The sequence below is a fragment of the Macrotis lagotis genome, chromosome 5, assembly GCF_037893015.1.
Source record: "Macrotis lagotis isolate mMagLag1 chromosome 5, bilby.v1.9.chrom.fasta, whole genome shotgun sequence".
NCBI classification, from domain to species: Eukaryota; Metazoa; Chordata; class Mammalia; order Peramelemorphia; family Peramelidae; genus Macrotis; species Macrotis lagotis.
The window spans coordinates 191478914-191492272 of NC_133662.1; the positions used below are offsets into that span (position 1 = coordinate 191478914).

General features: G+C 37.0%; 1 protein-coding gene across 1 annotated transcript in view; it reads right to left on the reverse strand.

Annotated features, from left to right (window-relative positions):
* Positions 1-8786: 8786 nt before the first annotated feature.
* F11R (F11 receptor) overlaps positions 8787-13359 on the reverse strand; it is a 29118-nt gene continuing 24545 nt past the window's right edge. The window contains exons 2-10 of the mRNA XM_074188121.1: positions 12136-12204; positions 11881-11988; positions 11306-11452; positions 10234-10436; positions 10002-10104; positions 9720-9827; positions 9472-9484; positions 9112-9160; positions 8787-8950 (exon numbers count right to left, since the gene is read on the reverse strand). Coding sequence (XP_074044222.1) covers positions 8915-8950; positions 9112-9160; positions 9472-9484; positions 9720-9827; positions 10002-10104; positions 10234-10436; positions 11306-11452; positions 11881-11988; positions 12136-12204 — 836 coding nt within the window. The 3' untranslated portion in view covers positions 8787-8914. The remainder of the gene's footprint in view (positions 8951-9111; positions 9161-9471; positions 9485-9719; positions 9828-10001; positions 10105-10233; positions 10437-11305; positions 11453-11880; positions 11989-12135; positions 12205-13359) is intronic.

Genomic DNA, 13359 nt, shown 5'->3' on the forward strand with positions numbered 1-13359 from the left:
TATTAAATGTCTGAGGTACTCCTGACTCCAGGGCTGGTGCTCTATCCACTAAGGCACCTAGCCGCCCCAAATTAATATTTTTTAAAGATTTTATTTATTTTGAGTTTTACTATTTTTTCCCCTAATCATACTTCCCTCCCGCCACCCCACATAAGGCAATTGCCACTCTTTACATTGTTTCCATGGTATACATTGATCCAAATTGAGTGTGATGAGAGAGAAATCACATCCTTAAGTATAAGAGATAACAAGATCAGACAATAAGATTTTTTTCCCCTAAATTAAAGAAAATAGTCCTTGGTTTTTGTTCAAACACCACAGTTCTTTCTCTGGATACAGATAGTATTCTCCATTGCAGACAGCCCCAAATTGTTCCTGATTGTTGCACTGATTGAATAAGAAGTCCATCAAGGTTGATCATCGCCCCCATGTTGCTGTTAGGGTGCACAGTGTTTTCCTGGTTCTGCTCATCTCACTCAGCAACAGTTCATGCAAATCCCTCCAGGCTTCCCTGAATTCCCATCCCTCCTGGTTTCCATAACATATATAACATATATATACCACACATTTTGCTAAGCCATTCCCCAATTGGACATTTACTTGATTTCCAATTCTTTGCTACCACAAACAGGGCTGCTGTGAATATTTTTGTATAGGTGATGTTTTTACCCTTCTTCATCATCGCTTCAGGGTATAGACCCAGTAGTGGTATTACTGGATCAAACGCTATGCACATTTTTGTTGCCCTTTGGATGTACAAACAAATTAATATTGTACATAGCTCTTTATATAAAGTGAGTTCTTTTTTCCCTAACATTAGAATCCTTAATAAGTTTTCCTCCATCTAAGTCAAAATTCACAAATAGAATCCCTAGGGAAAGCTGAAAACTATTTTGGACAAAGATTCTAGTACTTCTCCCTAACATTAGAATCCTCAACAAGTTTTCCTCCAACTAAGTCAAAATTCACAAATAGAATCCCTAGGGAAAGTTGCAAACTATTTTGGACAAAGACCCTAATACTTCCTCTTACTTCCCTCCCCTCCACCCCCCAGCTATTCCTTAAGGTCATTTCCTTTGGCAGTGGGAAAAAAAAAATCTGTTTAAAGGATAATAAATGTTTCCTTAAAATATTTCTTTTTAGGATGGCTAGGTGGTGCAGTGGATAAAGCACCAGCCCTGGAGTCAGGAGTAGCTGGGTTCAAATCCGATTGCAGACACTTAATAATTACGTAGCTGTGTGGACTTGGGCAAGCCACTTAACCCCATTTGTCTTGCAAAAAAAAAATTTTTTCCTTTTTTTCCCCATTTATTTAGAAAATTTATTGCAATTTTACTCTTTCATTTTATATCTCTGACCTTTTGAAAAGATTTCTCTCTACTTCCAAATTTATTATAATAATAATCACCTCTCAGGATATAAAAATAAACTCATACAAATCATAGGATTCCTATATATCACCAACAAAATCCTGCAAGAAGAGATAGTAATTTAAATTTAAAATAACTGTAGATAGTTTAAAATACCTGGGAGTATATCAGTTGAAACAAACCCAGGAACTATATGAACAAAATTACAAAAAAAAAGACTTTTCATATAAAGTTATATTTAAATAATTTGAGACGAAGTGATGCTGAATAAAGGGAGCGGAATCAAGACAACATTATATTCATTAACAACAATGTTGTGAGATGATCAACTATGATGAATGCAGTTCTATCAATAGTTCAGAGATCTAGGACAACTCTGAGACCTGCTATGGACAATGAAATGCTATTCATATCCAGAGTGGGGAGAACCCCTCCCCACAGAATCTGAATACTTACTATGTTCACTTTTTTAAAACTTCTCTTATGTTTTTCTTTCCTTTCTCATGGTTTTTTTCCCTTTTTCCTTAATTCTAATTTCTCTTTCACAAAATGAATAAAATGTAAATATGTTAAACACAAATGTACATGTGCATCTTTTACCAGACTGTTTCCACCATAAGGAGGGGGAAAGAAAGGGAAGGTGGTAAATAAAAATTTGCAAATGGATGAATGTTGAAAAATTACCATTGCATGTAATTTGAAAAATAAAAAAATTTTCAGTGAAAAGAAGAGAGTAATCTTTAAATCAAATAGCTCCAAAAAATTCTGACATAAAAATAATATAAGTAATATTAATTGTTCATGGGTAGGCAGGGCCAATATAATAAAAATGAAAGTTTTACCTAAATTAATGTACATTCAATACCATCCCAATTAAATTACCAAAAAATTATTTTACTGAATTAGAAAAAAATAACAAAATTCTTTTAGAAAAACAAAGGACAAGAACATCAAAGGAAACAAAGAGGGAAGTTTAGAAGTATCAGATCTAACTATTTTATAAGCAGTATTATCAAACTCTGGTATTTGTTAAGAAATGAAAGATCAGGGAAACAGAGCAAAAATAAGTAACAATATACAATAGCAAATTACTAAGTTTTTTTTCTCTTTTGCAGGGTACTCATGAATTTCCCTCTAAGTGTAGTTTTCTGTTAAGCTCGGAGGCTTAGTATTTTCCTAGAACCCATTGCCAGCCCTGTTCTACTTGGGTGATTGTCTATCCATATCCAATGGGAGCCACTTTTTCTGCTAATTGCTACTATTGTTATGCAAGACAGCTGGGTGGTGCAGTGGATAGAGCAGCAGCCCTGGAGTCAGGAGGATCTGAGTTCAAATATGGCCTCAGCCACTTAATAATTACCTAGTGATCTTAGGCAAGCCACTTAATCTCACTGCCTTGCAAAAACTTTTTTAAAAAAATGAACAAACATTATTACTATTGCTATGATGGTTGCTTCTAATGCTAACATTCATTTCTAAACATTAATGAGACCTCTTTTTGGATCTCTATCCTAGACTCATGTGATCAATTAAAAATAGTCCTGCCTTTTTTTTTTCCATCTGAAAAGGAGAGTTATAGAAAGATGGGTCACCTCTTTTTTATACCCACCACTCAATTCCATCTCAGCAACTGAGTTATCAGTTCTTCAATAAACAATTGGAAGATTTTTCATCACCACATAAATAAGCCCCTCAGTCACAAATGACCAGATGCCAGCTCCCCCAAGTTTCTATATGATTGTTTGGGCTGAAACCAGGAAGAGAAAATCTGTACATGCTCCAAGGACTGAACTTCCACAGGCCAGTTCATCCTGTTACAATTAAATTTATCCTTTACAAACCATAATATAATTAATTCTCACTGAGAGAAATATTAACCATAAACATGTTTGTTTATGTATTTAAAATAACAAAGATACCACTTACCAAAATTTGTGGGATGAAAAAAAGTAATCCTGGGGGAAAAATAAATATTTATCCCTGGGTACTTAAATAACATAGAGAAAAGACTGATTAATTAAGTATACAAACAAAACCCTAGAAAATAATCTCAAACTAAGCACAAAAGTAAAACTTTGAAAATCGGAGGAACATTTCAGAAAAAGGACTCAATAGGAGATTCTGACATTAGTAGACACTCACTTAAATATCACAGGAGGTGAGGAGGTAAAACGATTATGAACTCACCATGTGCCAAACCAATTTAGAAGACAGACACCCACCCCACAGAATAAACCAAGAAAAGGCATTATTACCATAACCTTTAGAAGTCACTTTTGTATAAAAGGAAAAGATTTGGCATCTGAGTGTAAAACAACAGAAAATTCAGATAGGCTGTAGGCATTCAATATCCTAGAAAGAGCAATAGTACTACTGTCAATGAAAGCCTCTAATGTAATCAATCCACTGGCAAGCTACTCATGAGTTGTCAGGATGTGGAGGACCTTAAATGCTAGACTAAGGAGTTTCTAATTTGTACAGTTTGCCACTGAAAGTTTGAGTGGAAAATGTATTGTCAAACAAAGTTTAGGAAGATTGTGTTGGAAGTTTTATGGAAGATAGGTTAGAGGAGGGAGAAGAGAAACAAAGTCATTCAAATAATCCATGGTAGTAGTGATGAGAGATTGAACTAAGTAAGAACTTATATATAGAGAAGAGAATGGGTGTGATTGATGTTTTGCAGGTAAAAAGAACGTGTATATAAAAACTATTGTGCTGGTGAAACAAAGACAATAAAACTGAATCTAATATTCAGCAATTTAACTGAGTATCTCAAGGGCTAAAGAGAAAGTCTGAGATGACCTTGTTGACTAGAAGGGAGTGAAGAAATAAGAATTAAAATAAAACAGGAAAAGCTGGAGGGGAGCCTATTTTACAGAAGATAAGCTTTATTTAAACATGTTAGATGAGTTTGATATACTGATGGAATTTCTAAGAGGTATCTAACAGGCCTTTAGATATAGGAACTTGGAATTCACACAAGAAATTAATGTGGCAGCAGACTGAGTGTGTGTGTTAGTAAAGAACTGGAAGCAAAATACATGTAACAATATAATAAAATATAAGTTGCAATAAACAATATGAAGAATCTAAAAAAGACTTATAGACTTACATGAACTAATGCAGTAGAATGAAGTATATACTGTCATTGATATGTGTCTCCTTTTTTAAAACAGAGTTAATATGTAATATTTCTTAATGCTCTTTAGAGTGTGCAAAATGATGTGCATGCATATCATGAGATAATTTAATTAGGTAATGAACTATAAAGATATAGAATGGCACATCCATTTTCAACATGACTAAGATTGGTTTGTTTTGCTTAATTTTATTTAGTATCGCAGATCATGGAACAATAAGAACATAGATCTAAACCTAGAGGACTTTCAGAAGACATCAAATCCTAATTTCACATTTTGTAAATGAGGAAACTGAGGCACATGAGGGTAAAATGACTTGCCTAAGGTCATACAAGTAGACTCAGGTCTTGAATCTAGGCCTTCTGACTGTAGTCAGTGCCTTTTCCAAAAAGGAAGACTCTCTCATGGGAATGGAAGGTAAAAATTTTTAAAATTAGGTCTGGCTCTATATATGTGGGAATCATTTGCATGCAAATGATTAAACCTAAAGAAGCAGATGAATTCATTAAGACAAGGTATAGGGAAAAAAGAGAGCTGGAACAGAGTGCTAGGAAACATCTCTAGGAGTCAAGACGGATGATGAACCAACAGTGGAAAGTGAGGGCAGGTAGAAGAACCAAGAGGGAATGATCATAAGAAGAAAGAATATTCAGGAGAAAAGGGGCATCAAAAGCTTCAGAAACATGAGATTTAGAACTTAAGAAATTGTTGGAATTATTTCAAAAGGTCTACAAAGCTAAATGGAAACCAAACTGGAGAAACCAAACAGAACTGGAAAGCCAAAACTTTTGAATAGACACCTCTCAATTATCTCACTCCAAATACCAAAACCATTCCCCACTAAATTGACTCCTACTTCTCATATTTCTTCCCATCATCAAGTATTATAATTTTATTATTACATATTTACTCCATAAACCTATGCTAATTAAACAATCACCAATATATGAGGACTATAAAATTTTCACATTAGAAAAAGTTCCATATAGATGAAAATAGTTATTACAGTATTTTTTATAATAGCAAAGGACTAGAAACAAAGTAGGTATTTATCAATTGGAGAATGGCTAAACAAAATATGGTATATAAATATAATAAAAACATGACTGCCATAAGAAACAATAAATCTAAAGCAGAGGAAGGCATACGAATAGATGCAAAGTGAAATAAGCAGAACCAGGAAAATTATACAATGACAATAATGCAATTGGAAAGAACTCTCTCCCCCTCTTCAGTTAAATTTGAATGCTAAATATTGATGACCATATTTGACCCTAAAGATTAATTTTTTTAAATGGACCTCTCTGTTTTTGACAGAGGTGAAGAGCTGAGGATGAAAGAGTGTACATATATACTGCTAGCTTTAGTTGATGTTGAGTTCTGCTGAACTACTTTTTTCTTATCTTTCTCATATACTTTGTTAAAAAGGATGGCTCTCTGACTAGGGGGAGGAGAAATTAAAAAGGGTAGGGGGTGTGTGTGTGTGTGTGTGTGTGTGTGTGTGTGTGTGTGTGTGTGTGTGTGTGTGTGTATGTGTATCATACTCATACTCAGTAAAGTCAAGCCTATAAAAAAAGGGGAGAATAGCAGTCATAAATTGAGAAAACATTACGAATATAGAAAATTAAAATTATAATGAGGATAAAGAAGTTTAGAAAAAGTGGTAAAGAATTGGAAAGACAAGATTTTAATCAAAGCTAGGAATTTCAGAATTCTAATTCAAAGAGGACAATGGTGAGGTCTCAGGTTTGCCCATCCCTTTTTGGGTAAAAGAGTAGAGCTGGATTATAGAAATACTGGGACTTTTTGATTGGACATCTACCAATTATCTCATTTCAAATTCTAGTTCTACTTCCTATTGACTTTACTCCTGCCACTCCTATTTCTTCCTCCGACATCAATTCTTCTTGAATACCAATCTCATTGATATTGGTGTGGGTATTTAGACCCACTATGCAAATTTCAACCCCTCCATGCCACCTAATACTGTGCAATGTTGTTTCTTTTATAAATTTTATTCAATGTGCTAGAGGTCTTTCTTTAGTTCCATTACTAATTTTTTGGACAGCACTTTAGTTTCCAAATTGTCCATATGCTGTCCCTCAAGTCTGTTTCAGGATTAGTAATATCCTTTTTCCCCTCTCCATTAATACATGAAAACTAATGATGCTTTTCAGTCCATACTTTCGCAGAATCTCAGGCTAATCTTAGACTAATCCAGATACAAATTAGAATCTTCTTAGGACAGCTCCAATAGGCAGTCATCTGACTTGAATTAAGAACTTTTAGCAAGAATGAGACAGAGCATTCCAGTTAGGAATAATCTTGTCTTGGGAAATTTTTCCTTAGATTGAGATAAAGTATGACTTTCAACATCTCTCAACTATTGTTCCAAGTATTAGTCTTTGGAGGCAGACAGAATGAATTATATTCCCTTTCCAAATAATAATTCTTCATATATCCAAGGAGCACTGTCATGGCCCCTTTAAGTTTTAACCTATTCCCTTCAAATATATATTTTAGTATGACTTAAGTGTTTCACTATCCTAATCATCCTCCTTACAATGTTCTTCAGGTTATCAATAACCATTTTATAATAGACTCCGAATTTAACCCAGAAAGACTATACAAGGAATAATATCTTCCATTATCTTATTATTTCCTCTCAATGGAATCTAGGATAGTCTTTATCATAAATAAGTTAACAATAAAGCTGATTGAAAGCTGACATTGAGTATAGTCATTAAATTCTCTGATCTTTGCAAATGAATTGTTATCTAGTCATGCCTCCTCCCATCTTGTATTTGTGAAGTTGCTTTTTGGTATAATTTTACATTTATTCTATTAAATATCATCTTACTAAATTTGGAGTACTGCTCCAATCTGTTGAGATCATTTTGGATCCCATCCTGTCCTCCAGCATTTTAACTGGTCTTCTCAGATTTATAATTATTCATGAAATTTATAAGCATGCCATCCATGATTTTTATCAGAACCACGGAACCACTTAAAAATTTTTAAGTGACTCAAAATAAAATTTTAAAAGCACAGGGCAAAAAAAAAAACTTCATAAAACAATTTAGTTTTTTCTTCTTTGTATATATATATATATAGATAGATGGATAGATAGATAGATAGATAGATAGATAGATAGATGGATAGATAGATATAAACTATATGCTTTGAAATGTCTGTTGATAATTGTTAAATTCACAAAGAATTTTTTTAAAGATCAAAAGATTTTGCAAGATTATTTGCAATTCCAATAATCTAGATGCTTCATGGAACCATGTGAAGTTTTAACCCTGCCTTCCAATTTCCAAAAGCTGGCATAAAATATGTAATCACATCCACCACTCTCCTTCAGTCACTGCTATGTTCATGTAACATGATGCTGGGATGATGCTGAGCACTAGAGGGCAGTCGAGGCCTATCCTTGAGTAAAGATGTCCCCTCTAGTAAACAAAAACCAGGAAAACCAGTGAAGTCCTTTGCCTGAAAGTTAAGACCACTTACCCCTAACATGCACAAAACATTCTTAGACAAAACAAAAATTTTTATTTAAAATGACATTCATACACAAAACTTACTACACCCTGTATTTCAGCAGGGAGCTGAGGTTTTCCAAAGCACATACACCTTTCTGAAAAGGCAAGCCTATCTGTCCCAGTCAAAAGGCTAAATGCTTTGAGTCTCCAGTCCCAGATTTTCTTTCTGTAGATCAGTAGGTCTTCAATATTCTCATCGTGTTGTTTTTTTCCTTGAGAGCTCATGACCTTTTACACAAAAAAGATCCAGCTAGTCTTGCAGAAGTGGCTGAACTGCCAAATATTCCAAAGCCAGGAAGATGCGACAAGATTCACTAGAAGCATCTCTCATGGAAGGAATTGAGGAGGGTCCAGAAACAGAAGAGACATTTTACCACCAATCTACTATTTAGAGTCCACAGCTTAAAGTCTCTTGAAACTATATGAGAAAGACAGTTCTGACCTTAAGCCCCAGTTTTTCCCCAGTCCTCAGGGAGTCCAAACATCTTAAGACCCCAAGTTAGGGTTAAATTCAGAACATATAAAGGAAGCTATTCCTTGTTGGGAGCTTGGCCACTCCTGCTGGTAAGGAGTTGTTAGTGGTGGGGAACAGGTATCACTCAACCTGCCTGATTCTAAAGAGATGGGGATTAGAAAGCATCAATATGGTCCAGCCAAGCCCATCAGTGATGGAGGAAGGAAAGGCAGGAGAGGGTATTATTGCTTCAGTCTTGGCTGGAGAGTCATCATTAAAAAAAATTCTAATAGGAGATGGATTAAGAAAAGAAGGCATCCTGTGAAATTCATATATCAGGAGGTCAGAGTCCAACAGAATCCAAAAAGGACAAACTCAGAAGATAAGAAAAGAGGCTGGAGGTCACACCAAAAATGATGATGTCTGGCGGAATTCTCCCTAGGAAAACAGAACTTTAAGTAAATTCCTTGTAATTCTTACTGATTAAACAGTCCCACCCTCATAAATTAGAAACTCCATCCATTCTGGCAAGAAAACCCCTACCTCCCCTTCCTCCCCCAAAGGTCCACACTCTTTTTCTCCAAACCCAGTACACTCACATCACTGCGGGCAGAGGGTTGACTGTATATTACTTTCTTACTGGTATTCCTGAAAATAAATCAACCAAGATAGATGGTCAGTCCTCTAACCCCTGAAATATAGTTTACAAGTCATTTTAATTCCCACTTCCAATCTTAGAGTATTAGGAATAGAATATTTCAAAATATACAGAAGCCCTGAAACTCAGTAGTCCTCCTTCCCAAGATAGGATCCTCCCGTCATCCCCATTTCCCATCCCCAACCCCATCACAGGTCTAGGTTGTAGCTCCTGTATGCTGGCTCTCAGCTTCAGAAACTCCTGTTGCTTAAGGGAAACCAAAAGCATTTGCTAGGGGAGGAGAATCCAGCACCTCACTCACCCTTTACTTGTTCCTAAAAAGAAAAAGAAAAATGAGGCCATAAAGATCAGGCAGTACTCTCTGCATGATGGTCTTTCAGGTCCACATGATGGATATCTATCCCCCAACTCCCCAACACCCACAGAGAACTAGATAATATAAACTGCTCCAAAATCCAAGACAAGGTCCATCACCTTATAGGAGGTAGGGATGAATAGTAGGGAAAGAGGGGAAGGAAAAAACAAGAATGGAGAAAAGTAAGTACTTACTGTTGAAATAGCCTCGAGTGTAGGCAAACCAGACACCAAGAATCAGGAGCCCAAGCAGGATCAGTGTCACAAGAACAGCTGCCACAATGCCCCCTACATTCAGTTCCGCTGTGGAATACAACTGGAGGCATTAGGAACCTGTTCCCCAAGGCCTTTTTCTAATTAACTAACCTAGCTACCAGTCCTGACAACCTAGTCACCTTCAAGGTCAGACACTAACCATGAACCCTCAGCCCTGTCTCACTGTGGCTTGGTATTACATCCCCATATCACCTTACTCACCAGCTTCCATAAACACAACTTCTGAGCGCATGGCAGTCCCAATCCCATTTGTTACTTCGCAGGAGTACTTCCCTGTATCAAAAGCTGACAGAGGTTCAAACACCTAGAGAGAAAGAGATAAGTCAGCCTCTTGCTCCAAGGAGGGTCCAAGCCTCTCTCAAAAGTAAAAGAATTCACCTCAATTTCTGCTTCCTATTTTCTCACCATCCCTTAGGACCCATGATTCTCATACCAGTTCCCCTGTCTTAGAGTTGAGGGTATAGGAAGAATTGCTGAAGGTACGGGTCTTCTTGGGGTCCTGGGGCAGCAGAATCCCATCCCTGAACCATTTGTACTCAGGGGGTGGAGAACCATCCTCCTCAGAGCAAGTCAGTACAACTCGCTGCCCAATGGTAGCTGAAGACGGAATGTTGACTTTGGGCTTTGATGGTGGCACTAGGAAGAGAAAGAGGGACACTGATCTTAAGTACAAGGTGGGGGATGAGAAGATAGTTGGTCCTGACAAACAATGCCCCTTTAGGGGGCTAGGTAACTAAAACCCACACATACCAAAAGACAAGAAATAAAAAGGGAAAGAGGAGCAGTAATGAGATCTTGATTGGCATGTTTTATCTTTTAAAATGTGTGTAATTCAACTTAGATCACTGTCTGCCATGGAAATAATGTAAAGTCTAACAGACTACCTTCTATGGGAGGTGAGGGGAGGGAAGCGAGATTGGGAGGAAAACTGTAAAATTCAAAATAAATAAAATTTAAACAAAATAAAATAAAACAAGTGTGTATATACAGCTACACATACAGATATAGATATTTCTACATATAAGATCTTGCTTGATTCTTGACAACAGACTATCCTTGACTGTAGACATGTCAGGCTTAGCCATGACAGAAAGCTGGAACCCAGTTATTCTAGATTCCATCCATAACACTCTTCAGTCTCCCTAGACTTCTAGCTGATGCCCCTCAGTTTCTATGTGATGTGAGGATTCCCTCTTCCTTCCTACCCCAAGCACCAAAGTTTCATTTCTGAGTCCCTCTTCCTTTGGCATTTTCAACAATCAACTCCATTCTAAGTCCTGGAATTTCCTTTAGAAATATAGGAAGGGGGCAGCTAAGTGGTGTGCCCTGAAGTCAGGAGTACCTGAGTTCAAATCCGACCTTGGACACTTAATAATTACCTGTGTGGCCTTGGGAAAGCCACTTTTGCCTTGCAAAAAAAAAAAAATACAGGAAGAAGACAATGAACTTTGAAGAAGGAGGGTTAAGAGAGATTATGATATAGGTTTACCTGGGTTGTTTCATACCTAACACAATGAGCTTCATGCTGACCTCTCCATACTCTTCTCCCCCACTTTCAGTGACCATACATGTATATGTTCCTGTATCCTTTCGGGTCACAGAATAGAAAGAAATACCAGCTGGAGAAAAGGACACCCGGCCTTCATAGGAAGCTGTGGTTGCCAGGAGATAACATTGAAAGGAGAAAGATTAAAACTGAAAGTAGAAATGTCATCCAATATGATTTCTCTCTCATCACATTCAATTTGGATCAATGTATACCATGGAAACAATGTAAAGACTGGCAAATTACCTTCTGTGGGGGTGGGGGAGGGGAAGTAAGATTAGGGGAAAAATTTAAAAACTCAAAATAAATAAAAATCTTCAAATCCAAATACGAAAAGAAATGTCATCCAAAAATTAATAAACATCCCTGAATCCAAAGGGCCCAGAGAGCCCTCACCAACCACCTCCATAATATCATACAGAAAAACTTTAGAATCTATATTGGCTTCATGTTTTTCTCTGAGATTATGACACAATTGCTTCTACCAGACTTGAACACTTTGAGGAAGTTGACAAGAGGACTCTAGTGACTCACCAGTAATCTTGTTGTCGTAGCAAACCAGGCTGGTCGTGCTTCCCCGGACAAACTTCCACTCCACACGGGGCACTGAGAAGCCACTGTAGTGACACGGCAGTGTGACAGCTATAGGAATATGACAAGTGAAGCTAAGATGCAATAGTAAAGAGAAAAGGGAAGCCCTGATACCCCCCACACTAGGCTCTGTTTCCTTTGCCCCCACCCCTCCATTACTCCCATCCCATTCCATCTCCTCCAGCCTCTTCTACTCACGTTCATTCTCGCCTACTCTAACTTCTCCTGCAGGTGTAGAAACTGAGACTCGGCCCAATGCTGGACAACCTGGAGAAGAAAAAGACAACAGGATCAGAGCTAGAAGAAAATGCATTTCAAAAGAAGAAATAAGATTAGGAGAGAAAAGGCTAGGTGGTGCAGCAGATAAAGCATTGGCTCTGGAGTCAGGAGTACTTGGGTTCAAAACCGGGTCTCAGACACTTAATAATTACCTAACTGTGTGGCCTTGGGCAAACCACTTAACCCCATTTGCTTTGCAAAAACCTAAAAAAAAAAAAAAGGAGAGAAAAGGGGTTGGGGAGGGCAACTAGCTACCAAAAAAATTAGAGAAATGATAACCATTAGGAACCACTAACAAACTATTCAAACCAATCTCTAATCTACAAAGTAAAAGTTTTATAATTCATATTTACATAGAGCTTCAAAGTTTGCAAAGTGTTTTTTTGCAAAAACAAACCTGTGAAACAGGTAGTTAATTATTATTGGGTAAAATAAATTATTATTTTAAATATTTATTGTAGGCCAGGCCTAGAATTAGAAAGATCTGAATTCAAATCTAACCTCAGATACTTAAGCTGTATGATCTTAGGCAAGTCATTTAAACTGGTTTTTTTTTCAGTTTCCTCATCTGTAAAATGGAGATTTATAATACCACCTAACCCCAAAGCTTTTATAGGGATCACCATAGTTCATATTTGTAAAGCACGCAGCAGAGTACTGAGTATATTACTGGTGTTTTATATATATGGTTCAGGGAAGGGATTCTGCTGCCTCCAGACTCCAAGAAGACCTGTAACTTCAGCAATTCTTCCTATGCCTTCAACTCTAAGATGGGGGACTGGTATAAGAATCATAGATCCTAAGGGATGGTGAGAAAATAGCCAAGGTAGCTAGTTAGATGATGTGCCCAGGGGCACAAATATCAGTGCCAAGTTTGAACTCAAGTATTTCCATTCTAAATCCAACATTTTTTGCCACAATAATCTGTTTTGTTGGGGGTTTTTTTTTAAGGTTTTTGCAAGGCAATGGGGTTAAGTGGCTTGCCCAAGGCCACACAGCTAGGTAATTATTAAGTATCTGAGGCCGCATTTGAACTCAGGTACTCCTGACTCCAGGGCCAATGCTCTATCCACTGTGCCACCTAGCTGCCCCTTATAATAATCTGTTGAAGAATCTCTTTTAAACTGAAATTTCCAAGGAAGA